Consider the following 24,716-nt stretch of genomic DNA (forward strand, 5'->3'; position numbering starts at 1 on the left):
AGTGTCCAAAAGGTGGACCAATACTCATGCCAACAAGCAAGCCAATGGTCCTAAGGTTAAGGCACAAAAAGGAGGCACTTCACTCCCACCAACATGACCACACATGGCATGACTTGGACAAGCCAAAACAGAATTTTAACATGCAAAAAGGGACTCCAAAACCTCCTAGTATGACAGCTTAGGTGGCTCCCATGAAATGCATCCACTAAGACTCATTTCTAGGCATAAAAGGGTACACCCTAAGAGCATGGAAGAGGTCACAAATGCAAGCACACAAGCATGATTTATAGGCTGAAATATGACCCTAAATGATGGTAAATCATGGGGATGGCCTAAGCTATGCATATTGGAGGTCAATGTGCTCAAAGCTTACAAGCCAAAACACAAAGAGATGACATCAAACAAGGCAAGTATGACTGAAATGGATGGCCAACAGACCTTAAACATGGTAAAATAATGCCAACACCTTCATGGAACCAAGCCAACACATGCAAGAATCATGGCCTAAACACAAGGTACAATTTTAGGCCAAATGGGGGAATGTAAAGCAAGTATATTAAGCATGCAAATGGGTACAAATCCGGCCAAAAACAGAGATCAAATATGACCCAAAACACCCAAAAAACTTCTGAAATGAGGCCAAAAATGATCAAGCATGCATGTTACCCTTTTAAGCCAAAAAGCAAGGAAACAAGACAATGAAGGGAGAGGGGTGTCCCTCCCCTATGCAAGACTTCAAACCACCTTTCTCACCACTGAAAATCCACTGGTTTTCAGTGGTGAGAAAACCAAAACACTTAAGCAAACAAAGCCTTACCAAAGAGGCAACAAAAGGGGCCAAATAAGGCCTAAGAGGGTGAGTTTGAACTCAAACCATGAAAGACTCTTAATGAAAGTTCTTAAGCATGAAAATACAAGCCTTTTTTATGTTATGCACAAAAACTAAATCAGCAAGTAAGATAGGTAAAAGACTAGTACAAGTTTGGGGAAACTAAAGTAAAATGCTCACCCTCGAAGCACACTTCAAGAACAGCCAAAGCAGCCTCCTTCTTTTGATAAAAAACAGCCCAAAAACTCAAGAATCAACCCTCAAAGTCCTCAATCTCGGAGCAAGGTGTAATACTGTGTGTATTGGTGCAAAAGTAAGGTAAAATCACACTTTTAGGCCAAGAAACACACACAAAGGAGGAGAGAGAGAGAAATATAGAGATAGGGTGTATCTATATGTGGAAGCTCTGGTTTTTGCCTTCAAAGTCTCTAACCTAGAGCAAAGAGAAGGCTTCTCCTCTTATAGAACTCCCTATTGCAAAGCTTATACAACAAGCTTGCTTAGAGGGAGATCCCTCCATACACGTGTATGGAGGGAAGCAGAGTTGGTGCCAGCTATCACAGCTGGCACAAAATATCTACATAACGTAGATGAACAGTGGTCGGCTGCCCAAAAACGTCATTTTGACAAAATTTAGTGCCGACTGGCAGAAAGGATTGCCGATGGCAGCAAAAACCAGCCGGTGGCCTTTAGCCACTGCCGGTGGTGTGTGGAGATGCCTCACAAGGCATTCCCTGCCCCCTCCAAGGCAAAACACAAGTGTTTGGTACAAAACCAGACACAAAACGGTCAAGTTCGGAGATCCTGAGGCAGGGCGCGTAGCCGAGACCTCCGGGAACTCCAAACAAACACAAACATGGATGATCACCGAGCGTTCAAGCGGTGACGTCCAAGTCTTGAAGACGGTCAAAAAAATGGGGTGTCTACAGTTGCCCCTCTTTGACAGAACTCGAAAGTCATAACAATGACGGGAGTGAATGTCAAAGCCCAGAGACGACCCATTTTTGACAAGGCCGAAGACTCTGACAAACATGCAAGACAAACAAGATATGCGCCCGAAGGCAGGGGCAAAATGCAAGACAATGCACGAAGCTGAGCATAACTTAAGATCATGCAAAGAAAGCTGTAACGAAGAACACTGTAGCAGCGCCCGCGTGGGGGCCTCGATGCTACAGTTCGGACTCGATTTGTGTCACGGTTCTTAATCTGAACCAAAGAGTCCAAATCTGGCAAATCGTTTTGAGAAACAGATTTTTGAAAAAGTAGTGCCAAACATGGACTGCTTTGCCAGATACAGAGTCGCCACCTAAATATTTTTAAATGGGAGAATTTAGGAAACCCTGACTCGGTGCCGAAGGCCACGTGTCCGTCATCACCGGAGTTGTCTCGGCTCGGGAGCTTGGGTACGATCGGGGAAGGTCAGCTATGAGCACCCCATTTCGCCCGGTCCGAAGACCGGCCTCTACTAACCGTGATATCCATTTTTGAAAACTTTACGTGTTCTTATTCCATTTATTAGCCTAGAATTACTATGTTATGCGCACAGCAAACAAGTATAGACTAGATTGCCTAATTTGGAAATAAACATTGCATATCTGTTTGGTTTGAAAATGCTTTGGAATTTGCTACTCGCAAGTAGGCTAAAATACGGATTTCAACGAGTTTTTCCAACTCAAACAATCCGGCCTTCACCCACAGGCATTCAAAACAGTTTAACACATAAGCATCTAGCCACATGTTAAGCATGTTATCATGGTAACATTCACACTCATGCGATATGCTAAAGCGGAAATACTTACATAGTACTCCGTGCCAAAACAAAGAACTTGTTAGCAAACATGCATGATCCAAGTCCATGTGAAGTGCCTAATGCATCGCATACAAAATGTCGCTAAGATAGGCTCGGCTAATCCTAGACATGTCATGTGAAAATGCACAATTAACACATATTCAGTTCGGAATTGAAGTACTGATGCAGTTAGCGTGATGTACCGAGCCTAATGCATGTAATACAAATGCATGGATGCACACATGCATAGCATAAGGTATGCTAAATTAAACGTGCCCTAATACTAACCATTGAAGCGGGTAAGTAAAAGGGAAGAAAGAAGTGAGGTTGGAAGACATACACACCACCCACACACACTTATTACAGATTTGCCCTCGCTCGGAGGGACCGAATAAATATTACAAATTAATTAACTACGCAAGCTAATTAAATATTACAAATTAATTAATTAACAAATTAACTAATTTAGGAAAACAGTAAAACGTCTCGAGAAGCGCGCCGCCATGCGCAAGCTGCCTCTATTTTCCTCCCTTTCCTCCTCTGGAGGTTGTCAAAACCTCAGGACTACATCCTTGGACAGAGGGGATCATCACCGGCTAGATGAAATTTCCACCGGCAGTGTTGTATGGCCATCGGCACAAAGTTGAAGCTGTCGGCAGAGAAAATAGTGCCGGTCGGCACATTACACTGCCGGTCGGCAGAGTATTCCTGCAGAACCTGCAACTCACAGCAACAGAGGGCAAAACAAGGCATGGCAGCATATTTCAAGGCATGTATGCACCAACCATGTCTCTTATCATTGTAATGACTCAAAGGGACATGTGCCTCGGTTCTTGGACCACCAATCACGCATTTCCATGCATGATGGCCCAAAGAACCAAGTATGCAACTTTGGTTTCAAATGCAATGCAAACCAATCAAACAAAACTCCCAATCCCTATCACCCAAGTCAAGGGACAAGGCATGCATGCAAGATGCAATGCAACCTAGGCATACAAGCTAGGAATGCGACATGACATGGCAAGGCACTTATGCAATCATGCAAGCATACATAGGGCAATGCAAATGGATGGCAAGATGGACTTATACATGAATTAGGCAACTCTAAAATAGGCCTAAAACAGTAGCCATTGTGCTAAAAGGTGAGGGCTAAATGGCATGCACACACACATGCACATAAGGACCAACACTTAAGCATAAATCAAACAACATTCAAGCACACTTGAAAGAAGGAAACATGGACAAATTAGCATGCAACATGAGCCCTAAAATCATGTTATAAAATGATACCAAATCAAGTTATAAATCAAGTCAAGCATGCAACAAATAGTCCAAGTGTTCAAGGCAAATCAATAAGGCATTGAACTACACTTAACAAGACCAAACAAGGTATGCATTAAGCGACCAAAAACAGGTTTATAGCACATTAAAACAAAGCTAAAGGACTCTTTAGATGGCATCTAAATGGCCCAAATACAAAGGCATACACCATGGCCAAAACATGGAGCATTGCAACACATGCTTTCAAAGCATTAAAGAGACATGCAAGGCAATCAAACAAGCATGGAAATGGGACTGAAATAGCATGTAGGATGATTCCAAATCATCAAAACAATGCAAAGATGGCATGCTACACATGCACATGCTCAAGGCCAACAAGCCCAAATACAAAGGAGCTATATAATGCATGCAAAAATCAACCCAAATACCTATGGACAGATCTAAAACATGGCAAAATAAGCACATAATCTTCACAAATGCAAGCCTAAAACATGCTCCAACAAAGGCTAACAACCTAGAACATGTTAAGGCACAAATAAGGCATTACATGGCAACTATGCTAAACATGCATGAATTTCCAAAACCAACTTGAAATCATGTTATATCATGGATATATAAGCATGAAAAACAAACCAAACATGCTCAACACACACTCAAGCATAGGCTTCCTTAAGAGGCCAAAATATGCCCTTTTCAAGGACAACAAGGAGAGGGAGTGGCCCTCTCCTTCTTGGGACTTCAAAGCATCATCTTCACCACTGAAATCCCTCAAGATTTCAGTGGTGAAGAGACCTCAACACCAAAATCCCGGAGCTAGCACAAAATGGCTCAAAATGAGGCCTTTTGAGGCCTAAGGGTGGTCAACACCCCTCAAACAACAAAACACTCTTAATAAACAATAAAGAGGGCTTAAAAATAGAACTTTTTTATGTTATACAATAATCACAAAAACAGCTCTAAGACTAGTAGAAAATTGATGCAAGAATGGGGAAAAAAAGGACTAGAATCTCACCCTTGATGCCTTCTTTAACAAAGATGCTCCAATGGCCTCCTTGAGCTTGAATCCAAGACAAAAACTTCAAAACACACTCTTTAGAACCTCAGCTCCAAGAGGAAGGTGAAACACTAGGTGTTTGTGTGCAATAGTGAGACACATAACACCTAGTGTACAAAATGAGAGGAAAAGAGAGATAGGTGAGTGTATCTAACCCTAACCCTAGGAAAAACCAGAGCTCTCCTCTGTCTTCTCTCCTCAAAAATGTCTAAAGGCTCTCCTCTTTGCCTTAGAGAGAGCTTCTCTCTATATGCCTCTTGTAAAGCTTACAAGACAAGCTTTGCAAGAGGGAGATCCCTCCATACACGTGTATGGAGGGGAGCAAAAGCTATACAGCTGTCTAAAAATATCTGCAAAAGCAGATGAACTGCAATCGGCCGGCAAAAAATGCCATCTTGGCCAAACAAAGTGCCGACCGGCACAAAATAGTGCTGACCGGCAACAAAGAGTGCCGGCCGGCAAACTATATTGCCGGTGGTAGCAAAAACCAGCCGGTGGCATCTAGCCACTGCCGGTGATGGGTGGGGATGGTCTACAAGCCCCACCCTGCCCTTCCAAGGCAGGATGCAAGTGTTTGGTGCAAAACCAGACACTAAAAGGTCAAGTTCGGAGATCCTGAGACAAGGCGCGTGAGCCGAGGCCTCCGGGAACTCCAAACGAACACAAACAAGGATAATCACCGAGTGTTCAAACAGTGACGTCCAAGTCTTGAGGACGGTCAAAAATGGGGTGTCTACAGTTGCCCCTCTTTGACAGAACTCAAAAGTCATAACAATGACGGGAGTGAATGTCAAAGCCCAGAGACGACCCATTTTTGACAAGGCCGAAGACTTAGACAATCATACAAGACAAAATAAGGTATGCGCCCGAAGGCAGGGGCAAAATGCAAGACAATGCACGGAGCCGAGCATACTTATGATCATGCAAAGAAAGCTGTAATGAAGCAAACATGCGACAATTTTAAGCTAGCAAACCAAACTACACTACAATGTAGAAAGGATGTAAGAGAATTATGGAATTCTCAATACGTCTCACTCGGGAGATACAATACCTGTGCGGCTCGTCTGGTTGCACCAGCTTCAAATGAACCGTACATACAATATCGTGCCTGAAAAGAAAACAAACTTAACAGGTACAATATTGTTAGCAACATGCATGACAATGCAAAATGGATGCAAGACGACATGCAATATATACAAAACAATGTATAAACAATGCAAATGAAGATGCAATGTATTTGAAACAATGCAAGCTACATGCAAAGCATTTGAATCGTGATCCAATCACGAACGGTTCGAAACCACACCTATGTCAAATAGATTGATGGAGGTAACAAGTCTGTCTACCATAGAACGGTCAACTGAACTATGAGTATTGTAGACAGACGCAAGAACAAGCATTGGGTGGAATTGACATAAGTGGGGAAACAACCCGCTGGAGAAAGGACTACGATCCTAATGCCGGATGCAAAAATTACACTACAATGTAATGGATGAATATGACACGCAGGCTAAACCAAATCTTGCTTAGGAAAGGCATGCATACATACAAGCCATGTGTAACACAGAAAAGGTGCCGCAACCCTCAACCAACATATCAACGTGGAATCGGCGCGATACACATACAGAACTGTGTTTTAACATGAAAAGTAAGGGCACATACCGGACCAAGCTCAACCTGGAAAGGCGCAAGCCAAAGGCGGAAGGTGATGCAATGAATGCATGCAATCTACAATGCAATATCTACAAATATGCAATGGAATGGATATGGATACAATGGATATGGCATGCAAGCCAAACCAAATCTTGCCTAGGAAAGGCATGCACACATACGAGCCATGTGTAACACAGAAAAGGTGCCGCAACCCTCAACCAACATATCAACGTGGAATCGGCGCGATACACATGCAGAACTGTGTTTTAACATGAAATGTAAGGACACATACCAGACCAAGCTCAACCTGGAAAGGCGCAAGCCATAGGCGGAAGGCGATGCAGTGAATGCATGCAAACTACAATGCAATATCTACAGATATGCAATAGAGTGGATATTTACAACATGCAGTGACAATGCAGTGCAATGCGACCTACTGGGGAAAATGCAATGGATGCATGCAAGCTACAATGGAAATGCATGACAATGCACTATGATGCAATGACTATGATTGCAACTTTCCCTATCTTACCAACAGGGTGATATACTAGGTTGGTTCAGTATCCAGAACTGAGGCGTAGACATGCCGCCTCAACCTATGGGGCTTCCATACAGATTTCAAGCCGAGGGTAAACCTCTGGGTATTTAAACCAGACTTTAGTCTCGGAACTCCCGAACCTTTGCGTTCTAGGCATAAGCCGTTCGAACTCTAGTTTCCACCATCCCAGTTGGTCTTCTAGGAACTCATCGCAAGCACAGACAGGTGGCTTTACCAGACCACCGAAAAGTCGTTCGGGCACGACAAACACCGAAGGAATTGCACCTTCAGAGGATTTAAGGTCTCCTAGACCGGAATGCAAAATGTATGCATGACTATGCACGTTTTTTTTGTTTTTGTTTTTTTTTTGAAATGCAAATGATGCAAGTGATGCATGAAATACATGTTGCATGAAATGCGCGACAACACGCGGCTCTCGAAGTGTACGACAATGCGAACACTAAAGGTCTTACACCTTCCAAGGATTTAAGGTCTCCTAGACCGTACGCGTTTAAGGTCTCGCCAGACCATGCGTGTTTAAGGTCTCGCCAGACCGACGGTATTGCACGACGGTATGATGCGCAAAATAGCGCAATGCGTTAGGCAACGCGAGTGCACAGGACAGTGCGATGGAATGCATGCAAAATGCAATGAGATGCGCAAAACAGCGCAAAATTGAAATGTACAAAACAGTGCAATGCGCAGAACAGCGCGAGGTTTGAAATGCACAAAACAGTGCAATGCGCAGAACAGCGCGAAGTTTGAAATGCACAAAACAGTGCGATGCGCAGAACAGCGCGAGGTTTGAAATGCACAAAACAGTGCAATGCGCAGAACAGCGCGAACAATTTTGAAATGCACAAAACAGTGCGATGCGCAGAACAGCGCGAGGTTTGAAATGCACAAAACAGTGCAATGCGCAGAACAGCGCGAACAATTTTGAAATGCACAAAACAGTGCAATGCGCAGAACAGCGCGAGGTTTGAAATGCACAAAACAGTGCAATGCGCAGAACAGCACGAACAATTTTGAAATGCACAAAACAGTGCAATGCGCAGAACAGCGCGAACAATTTTGAAATGCACAAAACAGTGCAATGCCAAGTGTGACATGCATGCCACACGGAGTGTAAATGGGCTTGAATGCGCAACAACGCACGTATTCCGGAATGCATGATAATGCACGGAATGGAAATGCAATGATGATGCATGAGAAATGTGCACGACAATGCAAAGGGGTGCGTGTTGCAACGCATGTAACACGTGCACAACAATGCAAATGTGTGGCGCGCGACAGCGCGATGTAATGCACCGAAGTAGTGTGATGAACTTGTGCAACACACATGGGGTAGCTTTTGAATTTAAAAGGATACAAAAAGGATACACCTTGCATGAATTCGAGTGCCACGCACTGGAGACACGGCCCGCGGTCAAAACGGAGGCCGGTTGAATGTCGGAGATGCACTTTCTTGCACTTTCTTGAGCTATGAAGACCCAAAACAGCTCAAATGGCCTAAACAAGGCTGTGGGAACCCCACCGGCCGAAATATGAGGCCACCGGCTGGCCATCGGCACAAAAACAACTCCATCGGCACAAAAAAGTGCCGGCCGGCACAAAACATTGCCGACCGGCAAATAGTTGCTGGTGCGGGGCAGTTTTGTCTTTTCACCTTGGGTGTTATAAAATAGGGCTTCATGCCCTATTTTCTCACTTCTCCACCGCCGAAAACCTTTGTTCTCTCTCCCTAGAGTGCTTCTCTCTTATTTTTCGCCCGTTTCTTCGCGTTCTACGCCCTTTTCGTCGTCGGATTCGCGTTTCTCTTCGCGTTTCGGGCATTTTCCACCAATCACATTCTCGTTTCGGTGCCTCGTTCGGCGTTCTCACCTTTTCGGGGTTCGTTCCCCTCACTTTCCTCTTCATTTCCGTGCCTCTTCACATTCCGGCCTTCCCGGCCATTTCCGACCCTCTCGGGAGTTGACTTTTCAGTTGACTCTTCGCATTCCGGCTCGATTTTCCCTTTTCTAGCCATTTTTACACCACTCTCTTCATGGCGGACGACATTCCACGTGGCGGGACTCCCCCGGACCACGAGATGGATCCCGGGGCCGAGCTCTTACCACTGAGCGAGCGCCCGTTCGACCCGGCGACCTACCGTCCGGCGATCCACGTTCTGCCCCCAGACGGCCTGCGTCAGTTCCGGAGCTTTGAGAGGTACGCGGCCCCTGAGCTACTACTACGCGAGCCTACCTCCCACCTTTCATTCGGCACTTCTGAGGTAACTCTTCATCTTCTGCTTTACTTTCTGCAATATAGGATACAAAACTGCCATAGTTAGCTGTATTCTCTAATTGCTGAAATCTGATATGCCGTAGACCGTAGTTGACTGTAAACATACATACAACTGATATCTGCTTGAGACTGACACATGCACACACACTGCACTAGTCCTGAATCACCCAAACACACGGCACCCACTGTATTCTACTGCACACACACTGGTACCCAGTATTTGTCTGAATCTGTTAGATTTGCACACATGCTACATCTGTTCTGAAACACCCAAACACGCTGACACAGCACACGTATTTTACTGTAAGCACACCGGCACCCGGTATTTGCCTGAATCTGACAAACTTGCATACATGCCATATCCGTCTTTTCACAACTGCATTTTGAATGTTGTCTTGCAATTGTCATTTTCTGTTTGCAGGAGGGTTCCCATACCATTCGCGGGTATGGGAATACTGGTGCTCGGGAGTGGTATGACGAGCTCCCTGATGCGGTCCAGCGCATCGTGGACCGAGCGGGCTTCGGCACCTTCTGCCGAGGGCTCTCTAGGCTCTCCACATGCAGACCTCTCCTTGCTGCTTTGGCGGAGAGGTGGTGGGACACCACCGATTCTTTCCATTTTTCTGCTGCAGGGGACATGACGATGACCCCTTATGACTTCTCGATGCTCACAGGCATCGGGGTAGGGGGTGATCCGATCCCCTTCGACACCGACATGGATGAGTGGACCGCCGCTCAGGTCCATCTACTGGGGGAGGAGCCACCGCTAGCTCGTCCAGGCTTCGTCCGATACTCCTGGTTCGAGGCACAGTTCAGGGTCCAACCCGCATTAGGGGAGGAGGTGCAGATGACCGAGGAGGACGTGGAGAGGTATGCCCGCGGCTTCCTCATGTTCCTGTTCGGGACTACTATCTTCGCCGACCGGGCGAACACCGTGCCTCTCTGTCTCCTCAGCGCACTGGTGGACGTCCGGGACATCTTGCACTATGACTGGGGCGGCGCCGCTCTAGCCACCCTGTACGGCTATATGAGCTCGGCTTCTCGCGGCAGCGGCCAGCTGCTTGGAGGTTACTGGCGGGCTTGGGAGGTACATTTCTTCTCCACTTTTTCATTCCTGTCTCGTACTTTCTGTACTCTGTAGACTGCACACATTGCGGTCTGCTTTACACTCACTGTATACTGTACACACGGCACACACATACATTCTGCTTTACACTGACTGTACACTGCTCACACTGTACACTGTACACAATACACTGCACAACACACGGCTCTGCCATTTTTGCTTCATTCTGCATATTCTGCTTTTTCTGATAGTCATACTGACATCTATTTTGCAGTTGTGGGTTTATGCCTACTTCCCTAGGCTTGCACCTGTGCCAGTTGCGGAGCCTCCTCCGGCTGTCCCGTTCTCGAGTCGCTTTGAGGGGAGATGCACCCGGCGACCACGGGAGACGTTCGGCTTCTTCCGCCGATATTTCGACACCATCACCCCCACAGAGGTATGCTTTACTTTCAGTTCGTTTAGCTTCGCTTTCCCACTGCATATTTCAATAACAGTAGATAACAAACTGTCTGTCACTTTCAGATCACATGGCGGCCATGGGCTTCGCTGCCGTCGGCGATGCGGGGTCGGTTCCCTGGTGCTGAGGAGACCTCGCGTTTCCGGATCTTGCTAGAGGGCCCGGTCTGTCGGGCTTGGTACCTGGGGGAGCGTTTTCTACGCCAGACCCGCGGGTTACCTGAGCAGATAGTCCCGGCTCACCCTCCTGCAGAGATGAGGGAGACTGAGGGGCTGACCACTGAGCAGCTAGATGATTACTCCATCGGCTGGGAGGAGGCTGGCTTCCGAGGCACCGGCGACTATCAGGAGTACGTGCGGACGTACCTGATGCGTCCCTTGAGCGGCCGTCGAGCAGAGGGGGCCAGGCCTGTAGCATCGGCGGCTGGGGCCGGAGCGGGAGCAGGGGCTGGATCTTCGAGGAGGGCCCGGGTCCGCGGTAGGGGTGGAGCGCGGGGAGGACGAGGAGCTGGCTGGCCTGCCCTGCCCGCTGTACTGACTTTCCAGGGGCAGGGTGGGTCGACCTATCAGATCCCCTTCGCCCCTCCACCGGCTGGTCACGAGTTCATTGACGTCCCCGACCTTCCGCCGGTATGTTCTACTGCATTTTGTACAGTTATTCATTTCAGTTTACTTGATATTCCACAGAATATTGATGCATCTGATACTTTTGCAGGCTTCTTCTGAGTACACCCGTCAGTCGTTGGCGATGAATGCCTCGATGATGGGGATGCTCCAGCGGACATTTGACCTTCTAGCCGTCTACAGCATACCGGTATGTCCTTCTGACACTGGCCTCAAACCATTCATACACTGCTTTACATAATCTGATGCACGGCACAACACCTGATACACTGATCTCACAGTATCTGAACACTGCATACACTGCATTCTGCACTAAACTCTGTACTGATAAACTGCTCACGGCATTCATACACTGTACTCATATACTGCATTCTGCACTGTTAAACTGCTCACGGCATACTGATGCATTTCCCTTTTTGTGTACTTTTCAGCCTCCTTTCCAGATTCCCATGGCGGGAGGTGCTCCAGCTAGACCTTCTGTCCCTGCTCGGGGGAGAGATGAGGAGGGCAGGATATTTCCCCGTACCAGGGGAGGGCGTACTCACGTCGGGAGTAGCTCGCGAGCTCCAGTCCCGGACGATGACGACGACGAGGAGTCAGAGGCGGAGGCAGGGTCACCGGAGGAGGAGACCGGAGGCGATTCTAGCTCGGGCTCTGACGACGACGCTGATGATGCCCCTGGACCTTCGTCCAGGAAGAGGACTAGGACGGACTGACGGCCCTTGGAGTCGCTGGACATAGATGCAGATCTTTGCTATCTTTTCTTTCTTTCTTGTACTTTTCTTTTTGGTTGGTAGATAGATTACCTTGTACTGCCGCATGCAGATTTTTGTTTCCAAAACTTGTACATTTGAAAAGCTAAGTAAATGAAACAGACTTTTTATCTGAAAAAGTGTTTGCATTTACACATTTCATGCATTGCATCGCATCTCATCATGTTACACCTCGATGTAAATGGAATTGATTGGTTGTCTGAAAATTAAACATTTGCACTGTAATAATCAGATGACTTAAACAGCCAACAGCAAAATAACCCAAGCAACCCACTGCCTGATTCTGGACACACAGCCCTTACTCTGTTGGGGATTAATCTGCACGCAGCCCATAACACAGCATTCGATTTATTCTGCACACGGAAATTCTAAACAAAACAGCCCAATCTGACAAGACGGACCTCAAAGATGGAACCGGTTGGAGTCGAAATGCGTTCAAATGTAGAGAATGGCACAGCATTCTAAGCATAAGCGATTTTTGAAATCGAATGAGGGTTTTTCGAACCGGGATATCGAGCCTACAACTGAACACAGCGGGGCGGACTCAAACGAAGAGGTACACGACCTAAACACAACGAGGCGCACTCGGAAAAGACTGAAAACAAAAGACGAGACCGTCAAATCAAAGAGACACGACACACAGACGCGTAAACGAAGATGGGAGACCTCGGACCACGAGGAGCCAGTTCAATCTGGGTATTGTTTCCCACCCTTTCTGATTTGTGATTCTCGCATCACTCGGCTCTCAAGCTCGGATTTTCTCTCAAAACCCTTTTCCTCACTTTTCTCTCAACTTACACCTCTCTATTCTTCAATCTCTCATTTTTCATCCCTCCCCGGGGTGACTGATGGATAAATAGAAAGGTGTGGGTTCATGCTCAACATCGTTAGCTCATAGCTATTTCCTCTGACGGGTAGAGCGCTCTTCTGGCAAGTACGTCGATGACAGGGGAAAGACAGAACGCCTGGCTCAACTGTGCCCCTAGTTCATCATTTTAACCATTCTTTCGTTTTTGCTTTCTACTAAAACGGTTTTGACCAAAATGAGAGTCGGATTAACGTACTTGTTCGATTTTTGATTTGAAAAGCATGCAAGTTAGGTCGCAAGCACTGAAAATTTTTCCTTTTTGGGTCCAAGACAATGGTCCGGTTTTGGAAAATGAAATAGTTTTCGAGAAAATAGTCAACCTCAGTAAAAATTTTCAAAAACTATTTTTCAAACAGCAGATGCTCAACAAGCATGGAACTTACTCTTCGAGATGCGCAACCTTGGTTCGGAGGCAATGGAAAATTGCCCCTGGTTTGAAGGAGGGTGGGAGGCAACGGAAAGTTGCCCCTAGTCTGAATGGCGTCTCACGACGGCTTGTGGCAATGGAAAGTTGCCCCTTGTTTGGGATGGTGCCGCAGCAATCCGCAGACAGTCTTCATTGGCGGTGGTCGAGCTCTTAGACACAGAGATGACGAAGACGGTCACAACACATATATGGACACAATCACCTTGAAGGGTGTTGGCCACTGGACTTCGGGATGAAATCGAAACCATTGCATGGACTGAGACGCTTATGAAAGCGTTGGGGGCTGGACTTCATGATGAAGTTGCCTACGTATCCCAAACATGGGAATCAAGCCTTACGTAGTTCCGGTTAAGGTCCACTCGGGTATTTTAACCTTCACTTTGTTTGGCTCTTATTTTTGCCAAGGCGCCCAATGCGGGTTTTCGACCTTGCGAGCTTCTTTTCATTTTCTATTTCTTTTTCTTTTCTATTTTTTCTTTTCTTCTTTTTCAATCTTTCTTTTTGTATTTTTCTCTTTTTTTGTTGTATTTTTCTCTTGCTCTAACTTTTGCCTGGGCCGCCCTTCCGGGTTTTCGGCCCAGCGAGCCTCTCAAAGGGTAAAAGTGTAGCAAGTCCATGCCAAATGGTTTTTTTTTGAAATTGAAGCCTCTCTGTATCTAGGAGAACGGCTGTTGCACTGATTCGCGGAGAATCCATCCCGGTTGCTATACGAGCTTCTTCCGACGAGATCTACTCCTTCTGATTCGGCTTTGGTGCCTCCTGCTCGAGGGCTGTTTCGAAACTGGCCACACGGGCCTCCATGGCGTTTGTCCGTTGAACTTTCTGAACATTCTGAACGGGTTCAAACTCGGAAAACAAATAGGTTGAATCTTGAGACTGAGAGCGATCCTAGGCTGCGCAATCTCAAGAGTGATTCCACACAGGTCTTCGCAGGGCCGCGTAAAACATTTGCTTTTGAAAGTTTTTAAGAAGGCGACGAATCGCTCGCGCCGAAGATAGTGTGGAACCAATCTGGATCAGGCCAGGGTCCTTCTCAGTACTCACGCCGACAAGCATGATTTCATTCATAAAAAGGCTTAGCACGCCTCTCTTTCTCTCAAAATGATCAAAATTTTGCAAAACCCGAGGAATTCCTTCCTCTTCGTTTTCATCACCGCAGTGTTCAAAAGTTTGTTTTTTTTTGAAAAACTTAGGTTAATGCAATGAGTTTGGCACACAGGAGAGCAGGCGAGATGTACTGTTAGCCCATTCAAGTTCTCCGGCACTTATGCTGAAAACAAGCATGAAGTTGAGATAGCAACAGCTGTTTTGATCGGCTTTGTTGGTGTAACTGGCCCCTCGGCAGAAACAGACTCAAAACAGAAACAGATAATAATTACAAAACAAAATGGTGTTCGGGACAACAACCCCAGAATCACCTGGTATTATATACAACGGGGACTGACTCGATACAACCAGACAGACCCTTAAGCAAAAAAAGACTGACTCAAGACAAAGAGACAGACTCAAAACAAAAGACTGACTCGACATCCAAGCCAGGATTTACAAAACTCGGTTTCACCGATGCTCAAAAATGCGTGCCAGACGCTACATCCAAACTACACCAAATGTTGCCCGCAAGCGGTTCACTTTACATACTCGCAGTATCTGAGCCCTCGAAATCCAACAACTGAGTGGTGACGGGCTTGCCTGAGGTGGGTGGTAGGATAACCTTGTTATCAATCAAATCCTGCACTTCATGACGAAGGCGGGAACATTCATCGGTACTGTGACCGGACTGCTGATGGTACGCGCAGTACAAGGTAGCATCATGAGTGGCGGGGAGATTCTTCGGGAGTGGCCGGGACTCCAAAGGCTTAAGATGCCCATTCTTCGCCAATATCAGCAATGCCCTAGACAAAGGCATGTGGAGGTCGTGAAAGACCCTGCGCCCTCGGGGCAGGTACTTTGCAGTTTGAGGATTCTTGCCAGATGCGCTGGCGAAAGGATCAGCTGGCGCTGCCTTGGCTTTTTGAACCTTCCCCGGTGCAGGGGTGGGAGCTACTGGAATTGTCTGGGCATGACGGGGCCCATCCCGATTTTCTGTCTGGCTTGAGCTGCCTTTGATCGGAGCGGGGAAAGCATCATCTACAGCTTTGGTCACTATTGCAGATGTTTGTTGCTTGTTCATCCCTCTGGCCTTCAAAGCCTCGACTGCCCACAGCAGTTGCTCAATGGGGTCGGCGTCTATCTTTGCCTTGTCCTTTCCTTTGGCCTCAGCCTGATTGAGGGCCTGGGTTGGTGCTGGCATGTCGTGGCTATAGCCGGAAGCCACCTCTGGCTGGCTGAGCTCTATCACAATCTGCCCCAGTAGTGGGGGCTCCTGTGGTACAAAATTCCCGGCATACGGTGCCGCTGGCGGTGAAGCCGACATTCCATAGGCGAGGTCTGCCACAGACCTTTGGAGATCGCCTATCATCCCCATCAATTCGAAGGTGGTGGGCTCACGAGCCTGGTATAACTGGGGAGTCCAGACCGGGTGCACAACGGGCATCCTGGGCGGATATGACATACTGATGCTGGCCTCACTTTGCGGAGTGGTTCCCTGCTCCGATACAGCCGTCATAACCACAATCTCTTCTGAACTTGGCGCCGCCATAAATCCTGCCTCAGCAAGGGGGAGACACTGGTTATTCTGTATCAACTCTGCAACTCTCTGAACTGAAAGAAAAACAGACAGCATTTCAGCCCAAACTGATCAATCACGGGTGTAGCCAAACAACTGTACCCTACTGCTGATCACTGTTCCCAGAAGTCACTGTTCCTGAAAGCTGAACCAATACCCGCGGATAACTGATTCTCACAACTGATACTAATACTGGTGTCCCCAGGTTTGATACTCAAACTTGCAAACTGACATGTGCGTTCCTGTAGAGCAACACTCTAAAAGCACATAGCAAGTAAAAGAGAACAAAACACCCCTATGTTGGGGTAGGGTTTCCCTGTCCTATTTTGTCAGGAGCTAGGGTTTCACTATGCACACAGCGGTTTCAAACAACTTAGCATCGGGTAAGCAACCTGTCCTAGCTTGGAATGGTCACTATGGATCCGAATATGCACTAGGTCGAATGGTCGAAAAGGGGTGCCCCGGTAAAACCGAGGTTTGCGTTCCCATACTGTCAGAGCCCATAGCCGGTCAGCCTTATGGACATGCCTTGACAAGACAAGCCTCCGGCAAACCGTTCAGGAATGGCAGATGGCAAACACTGTGTTCCTAGGCGCACCAATGCACATGCAATGCAAAGAAACACATAAATGAGATCAAAACAGGATATCACGAGTTCGAGTCAAACTCTCTAAATTTCCCCAGCAGAGTCGCCAGAAACTGTAGCAGCGCCCGCGTGGGGGCCTCGATGCTACAGTTCGGACTCGATTTGTGTCACGGTTCTTAATCTGAACCAAAGAGTCCAAATCTGGCAAATCGTTTTGAGAAACAGATTTTTGAAAAAGTAGTGCCAAACATGGACTGCTTTGCCAGATACAAAGTCGCCACCTAAATATTTTTAAATGGGAGAATTTAGGAAACCCTGACTCGGTGCCGAAGGCCACGTGTCCGTCATCACCGGAGTTGTCTCGGCTCGGGAGCTTGGGTACGATCGGGGAAGGTCAGCTATGAGCACCCCATTTCGCCCGGTCCGAAGACCGGCCTCTACTAACCGTGATATCCGTTTTTGAAAACTTTACGTGTTCTTATTCCATTTATTAGCCTAGAATTACTATGTTATGCGCACAGCAAACAAGTATAGACTAGATTGCCTAATTTGGAAATAAACATTGCATATCCGTTTGGTTTGAAAATGCTTTGGAATTTGCTACTCGCAAGTAGGCTAAAATACGGATTTCAACGAGTTTTTCCAACTCAAACAATCCGGCCTTCACCCACAGGCATTCAAAACAGTTTAACACATAAGCATCTAGCCACATGTTAAGCATGTTGTCATGGTAACATTCACACTCATACGATATGCTAAAGCGGAAATACTTACATAGTACTCCGTGCCAAAACAAAGAACTTGTTAGCAAACATGCATGATCCAAGTCCATGTGAAGTGCCTAATGCATCGCATACAAAATGTCGCTAAGATAGGCTCGGCTAATCCTAGACATGTCATTTGAAAATGCACAATTAACACATTCAGTTCGGAATTGAAGTACTGATGCAGTTAGCGTGATGTACCGAGCCTAATGCATGTAATACAAATGCATGGATGCACACATGCATAGCATAAGGTATGCTAAATTAAACGTGCCCTAATACTAACCATTGAAGCGGGTAAGTAAAAGGGAAGAAAGAAGTGAGGTTGGAAGACATACACACCACCCACACACACTTATTACAGATTTGCCCTCGCTCGGAGGGACCGAATAAATATTACAAATTAATTAACTACGCAAGCTAATTAAATATTACAAATTAATTAATTAACAAATTAACTAATTTAGGAAAACAGTAAAACGTCTCGAGAAGCGCGCCGCCATGCGCAAGCTGCCTCTATTTTCCTCCCTTTCCTCCTCTGGAGGTTGTCAAAACCTCAGGACTACATCCTTGGACAGAGGGGATCATCACCGGCTAGATGAAATTTCCACCGGCAGTGTTGTATGGCCATCGGCACAAAGTTGAAGCTGTCGGCAGAGAAAATAGTGCCGGTCGGCACATTACACTGCCGGTCGGCAGAGTATTCCTGCAGAACCTGCAACTCACAGCAACAGAGGGCAAAACAAGGCATGGCAGCATATTTCAAGGCATGTATGCACCAACCATGTCTCTTATCATTGTAATGACTCAAAGGGACATGTGCCTCGGTTCTTGGACCACCAATCACGCATTTCCATGCATGATGGCCCAAAGAACCAAGTATGCAACTTTGGTTTCAAATGCAATGCAAACCAATCAAACAAAACTCCCAATCCCTATCACCCAAGTCAAGGGACAAGGCATGCATGCAAGATGCAATGCAACCTAGGCATACAAGCTAGGAATGCGACATGACATGGCAAGGCACTTATGCAATCATGCAAGCATACATAGGGCAATGCAAATGGATGGCAAGATGGACTTATACATGAATTAGGCAACTCTAAAATAGGCCTAAAACAGTAGCCATTGTGCTAAAAGGTGAGGGCTAAATGGCATGCACACACACATGCACATAAGGACCAACACTTAAGCATAAATCAAACAACATTCAAGCACACTTGAAAGAAGGAAACATGGACAAATTAGCATGCAACATGAGCCCTAAAATCATGTTATAAAATGATGCCAAATCAAGTTATAAATCAAGTCAAGCATGCAACAAATAGTCCAAGTGTTCAAGGCAAATCAATAAGGCATTGAACTACACTTAACAAGACCAAACAAGGTATGCATTAAGCGACCAAAAACAGGTTTATAGCACATTAAAACAAAGCTAAAGGACTCTTTAGATGGCATCTAAATGGCCCAAATACAAAGGCATACACCATGGCCAAAACATGGAGCATTGCAACACATGCTTTCAAAGCATTAAAGAGACATGCAAGGCAATCAAACAAGCATGGAAATGGGACTGAAATAGCATGTAGGATGATTCCAAATCATCAAAACAATGCAAAGATGGCATGCTACACATGCACATGCTCAAGGCCAACAAGCCCAAATACAAAGGAGCTATATAATGCATGCAAAAATCAACCCAAATACCTATGGACAGATCTAAAACATGGCAAAATAAGCACATAATCTTCACAAATGCAAGCCTAAAACATGCTCCAACAAAGGCTAACAACCTAGAACATGTTAAGGCACAAATAAGGCATTACATGGCAACTATGCTAAACATGCATGAAGTTCCAAAACCAACTTGAAATCATGTTATATCATGGATATATAAGCATGAAAAACAAACCAAACATGCTCAACACACACTCAAGCATAGGCTTCCTTAAGAGGCCAAAATATGCCCTTTTCAAGGACAACAAGGAGAGGGGGTGGCCCTCTCCTTCTTGGGACTTCAAAGCATCATCTTCACCACTGAAATCCCTCAAGATTTCAGTGGTGAAGAGACCTCAACACCAAAATCCCGGAGCTAGCACAAAATGGCTCAAAATGAGGCCTTTTGAGGCCTAAGGGTGGTCAACACCCCTCAAACAACAAAACACTCTTAATAAACAATAAAGAGGGCTTAAAAATAGAACTTTTTTATGTTATACAATAATCACAAAAACAGCTCTAAGACTAGTAGAAAATTGATGCAAGAATGGGGAAAAAAAGGACTAGAATCTCACCCTTGATGCCTTCTTCAACAAAGATGCTCCAATGGCCTCCTTGAGCTTGAATCCAAGACAAAAACTTCAAAACACACTCTTTAGAACCTCAGCTCCAAGAGGAAGGTGAAACACTAGGTGTTTGTGTGCAATAGTGAGACACAAAACACCTAGTGTACAAAATGAGAGGAAAAGAGAGATAGGTGAGTGTATCTAACCCTAACCCTAGGAAAAACCAGAGCTCTCCTCTGTCTTCTCTCCTCAAAAATGTCCAAAGGCTCTCCTCTTTGCCTTAGAGAGAGCTTCTCTCTATATGCCTCTTGTAAAGCTTACAAGACAAGCTTTGCAAGAGGGAGATCCCTCCATACACGTGTATGGAGGGGAGCAAAAGCTATACAGCTGTCTAAAAATATATGCAAAAGCAGATGAACAGCAATCGGCCGGCAAAAAATGCCATCTTGGCCAAACAAAGTGCCGACCGGCACAAAATAGTGCTGACCGGCAACAAAGAGTGCCGGCCGGCAAACTATATTGCCGGTGGCAGCAAAAACCAGCCGGTGGCATCTAGCCACTGCCGGTGATGGGTGGGGATGGTCTACAAGCCCCACCCTGCCCTTCCAAGGCAGGATGCAAGTGTTTGGTGCAAAACCAGACACTAAAAGGTCAAGTTCGGAGATCCTGAGACAAGGCGCGTGAGCCGAGGCCTCCGGGAACTCCAAACGAACACAAACAAGGATAATCACCGAGTGTTCAAAGAGTGACGTCCAAGTCTTGAGGACGGTCAAAAATGGGGTGTCTACACACACATGCGACAATTTTAAGCTAGCATACACCGAACTACACTACAATGCAGAAGGGATGTAAGAGAATTATGTAATTCTCAATACGTCTCACTCGGAGGATATAATACCTGTGCGGCTCGTCTGGTTGCACCAGCCTCAAATGAACCGTACATACAATATCGTGCTTGCAAAGAAAACAAACTTAACAGGTACAATATCGTTAACAACATGCATAATAGTGTACTCGAAACGCGTGACAGCGCAAGGCAAGTGGGGAGTATAAAAATGCTGCGAAGGTACAGATGTGTAAGTGGAACATGCGGTCTACGCAGGCAATGAATTTGATCGTAAGCATGCGGTCTACACAAGCAATGAAATTGGACAATCATGCGGTCTATGCAAGTAATGTAATCAACATGCGGTCTACGCAAGCAAAACATGCGGTCTACGCAAGTAATGAAATTGATTAAACATGCGGTCTACGCAAGTAATGAAATTAACATGCAGTCTATGCAAGCAAAACATGCGGTCTACGCAGGTAATGAAATTGATGAATTATGCGGTCTACGCAGGCAATACATGCGGTCTACGCAAGTAATGAAATTGATTAATTATGCGGTCTACGCAAGCAAAACATGCGGTCTACGCAGGTAATGAAATTGATTAATCATGCGGTCTACGCAAGCAAAACATGCGGTCTACGCAGGTAATGGAATTGATTAATCATGCGGTCTACGCAAGCAATACATGCGGTCTACGCAAGTAATGAAATTGATTAATCATGCGGTCTACGCAAGCAAAACATGCGGTCTACGCAGGTAATGAAATTGATTAATCATGCGGTCTACGCAAGCAAAACATGCGGTCTACGCAGGTAATGGAATTGATTAATCATGCGGTCTACGCAAGCAATATATGCGGTCTATGCAAGTAATGAAATTGATTAATTATGCGGTCTACGCAAGCAAAACATGCGGTCTACGCAGGTAATGGAATTGATTAATCATGCGGTCTATGCAAGTAAAGAAAGTGATTACAAACATGCGGTCTACGCAGGTAATGTAATTAGCATGCGGTCTACGCAAGTAATAAAATTGATTACAAACATGCGGTCTACGCAGGTAATGTAATTAACATGCGGTCTACGCAAGTAATAAAATTGATTACAAACATGCGGTCTACGCAGGTAATGTAATTAACATGCGGTCTACGCAAGTAATAAAATTGATTACAAACATGCGGTCTACGCAGGTAATGTAATTAACATGCTTGAACATATGTGAGTGAGGACATATCATTCATAATGCAGGGATGTAAAACACTGTAACACAGTGTAATTGAAGCGATTTGTGGGAATCCTCAAGATATGAAAAGGATACGGGAAGAAACGTTCTTCGTGCGTATCGAGCATCATTCGCAGAAGTTGTGGCCTGAGGTCAACTCGAAGGTCCACGTTTCAAAAGTGTGCTTTCCCCGCATGGTCTCAAGTAACGAAGGTGCGAAACCACGTCGTTGACCCGAGCAGAGGCATGGAAGGTGCGTTGGCCGCAAGGGGAGTTTTGCTGGTATCTATTCCGACACTTGGCTACCCTGTCATTCTATGTTTTACTTTCCTTTTTACTAGTAGTTTAAGCACATTGCATTGCCTCGGGCAGGTTTTATTCTTTCTCAAAATTACACATTTTGCAAAGCACGTGACGGGAATGAAACAACCATTTTATTCAAAAGATGTTGTTTTTGTAAACTTTCTATGTATCGCATCGCAAGGTATCACACCACAATGTGAACGAAATTGAACTCATTTTGAACACCGAGTATTCGTATCGTAATAATCAGGCAGTGAACCGACTTACAACTCGATAAGCAAATGTACAAAGGCATGATAGGACCAAACAAGCGTGAGTACAACTCGATAAATAAATCAAAGACTCAAAGAGAGTGAAATACAACTCGATAAGCAAATGTTCGAAAACTCGATAAGCAGACAGGCGTGACTTCGCAAGAATCGATCACCGGGGGAGGGATCGGAGGTGATGGAGTTCCCCAATCCCCAGCATAAACAGCTTAGGGAACCAGGAGGAAGCCCATCGACCAGGAGGAGAGGCGATCGGCCACAAGGAATGGCCATTGGCCAAAAATTTGTTCGGTCGACAAAATATGATGGCCGGTCGACAGAGTTTTTGGCCGGCCGGCTATGAATAAGGGAATCATCAGAATGTTGACACCTGTCCTCCACCCAACCTTATCTCCTACAAAAGACCCCAACTTCGTAGTTTTTCTCAATTCCACACTGATTTGCTCTGATGGAAGCGTTTCTTGCTCAAAATCTCACAGCTTGGATTGCTAGCTTGGATGGCTCAGAAAAGTTGAATTTCCGAGGCTTCGGCATAAATGCACTATTTACTCTGGGTCGTACTCCGTTGCACCTCCCGTTTCTTCAAGCCGCGGCAAGGTTTTGGAATTCGGTGACACATGCCTTTAGCTTCGCCGGGCAAGAGATATGTCCTACCTTTGAAGATTTCCGAGCCTTAATGGAGTCCGAACGCGACGAGGAGCTCCTGCCCCAACTTAATTTTGGCCATGCCCAATCCCTAGGGCGAATGTGTGGACTCAGCATGCGTGACGCTCGGTCTCTGATTGGTGACGGGATGCTGGACATTCCGAGTTTGACCAATCAATTTTCTGATACTGGTGATCGCAACAACCATCACTGGCAAGGCTTCCGGCGACATGCTCTCTGCTTGTGCATGCTATCCCATTTTCTATTCGCCTCAGGCTCTGGAGGGGCTAGTGTCCGGCTGATTGAGGTTGCCCAAGGCTTGAAGAAGGGCAAGAGCTGTATTGCCATGACTCTGGCCGAGACTTTAATGGGCTTAGACGCCTTTTATCGTCATGAGACGACCAGATTAGCAGGAAGTCCACTACTACTACAGGTAATATTTCCCACCCAACCTCGCATTATGCATTGCTCACATCACTCGGCCCTCAAGCTCGGTCTTTTCTCACAAAACCTTATTCTCACTTTTCTCTCCTCGTACATCTCTCTATTCTTTACTCTCTCATTTTTCATCCCTCCCCAGGTATGGTTGATGGACAAACTGCAGGTTGTGGACTCTTGCCCAGCATATTCAGCTCGCGGCTACTTCTTCCGGCACCGTCTAGTCAATGCCTTGGATGAGGGATGGTGGTTCGCTTGGATGTGCCGCTTGTCCGCAGACCGTATTGCTTGGCGGTGCCCTTGGCTGAGCCTTCCAGCAATGAGTTACAATATGCCCCGGCAGACTGGGATTCAATTGGTTAGTCTCACTCACTGTGTATTCTACTTCCCATTTCGGATTCGACGCCAATTTGGCCATGACCAGACCTGCCCGCCAGAGGGGATAGAGTATCCTGCTGCATTCCCAGCCCGAGATCAAGAGGGATCCGGTGCTGTACAATCTCAGGATCGATTCCAGGCATGTCTTCGTAGGACCACGCGAAAACATCTTTGAAATTTTTTAATAAAACGACTAAGCGCTCGCGTTCCTCCAAAGACAACGTGGACCCGATCTGGACCAGCCGCGGGTCCTTCTCAGTATCAACATTCACGGTAGTGATTTCATCCATTAAAGGTTTAACAAATCTTTCTTGCTCTTGATCAATTAACCGTTGCAAAACCGGAGGAATTTCTTCCTCGTCGTTTTCATCAAAATTTTGAAAATCCCGATTTAAGCAATAAATCAAAGGCACAGAAAAATACTCAGAAACCACATCCACGTCGTTCTCATTAAATACTTCCAAGCCGTCTGATTCTTCTGTTACAACAGACTCAAAAGAGAAAGAAAATGACGACCTAGACAGGACTGTGGCATCTGGGTTATCACCCCCAGGAATACCGAACTCAGACTCAGTCGAGCTGGAACCTGATTCCGACTCATAGGACTCGGTAGAATCAGATTCCGACTCACTACCTGACCCAGTGCTGTTGGACAAGAATCCTTCTTCATATTGCCAGACGAGAGA

The 24,716-nt window shown here is 46.1% G+C and overlaps 1 protein-coding gene across 1 annotated transcript; it reads left to right on the top strand.

Moving 5' to 3' along the window:
- Nucleotides 1-10,262: 10,262 nt before the first annotated feature.
- LOC145789944 (uncharacterized) lies at nucleotides 10,263-12,469 on the top strand. The gene is made up of 4 exons (XM_082867625.1): nucleotides 10,263-10,520; nucleotides 10,774-11,585; nucleotides 11,671-11,769; nucleotides 12,011-12,469. Exons 2-4 carry the CDS (start codon nucleotides 11,058-11,060, stop codon nucleotides 12,293-12,295), a joined length of 912 nt encoding a protein of 303 aa, XP_082723751.1. The 5' UTR covers nucleotides 10,263-10,520; nucleotides 10,774-11,057; the 3' UTR covers nucleotides 12,296-12,469.
- The last annotated feature ends 12,247 nt before the right edge of the window (nucleotides 12,470-24,716 follow it).

This window comes from Camellia sinensis, chromosome 1 (genome assembly GCF_055761805.1).
Source record: "Camellia sinensis isolate YWXY chromosome 1, ASM5576180v1, whole genome shotgun sequence".
Lineage (NCBI taxonomy): Eukaryota > Viridiplantae > Streptophyta > Magnoliopsida > Ericales > Theaceae > Camellia > Camellia sinensis.

Coding starts and splice junctions, on each gene's coding strand:
- LOC145789944 (XM_082867625.1), top strand. CDS start 11,058: ATGCGGGGTCGGTTCCCTGGTGCTGAGGAGACCTCGCGTTTCCGGATC. Junction 11,586..11,670: donor ACGTCCCCGACCTTCCGCCG/GTATGTTCTACT, acceptor ATACTTTTGCAG/GCTTCTTCTGAGTACACCCG. Junction 11,770..12,010: donor TAGCCGTCTACAGCATACCG/GTATGTCCTTCT, acceptor TGTACTTTTCAG/CCTCCTTTCCAGATTCCCAT.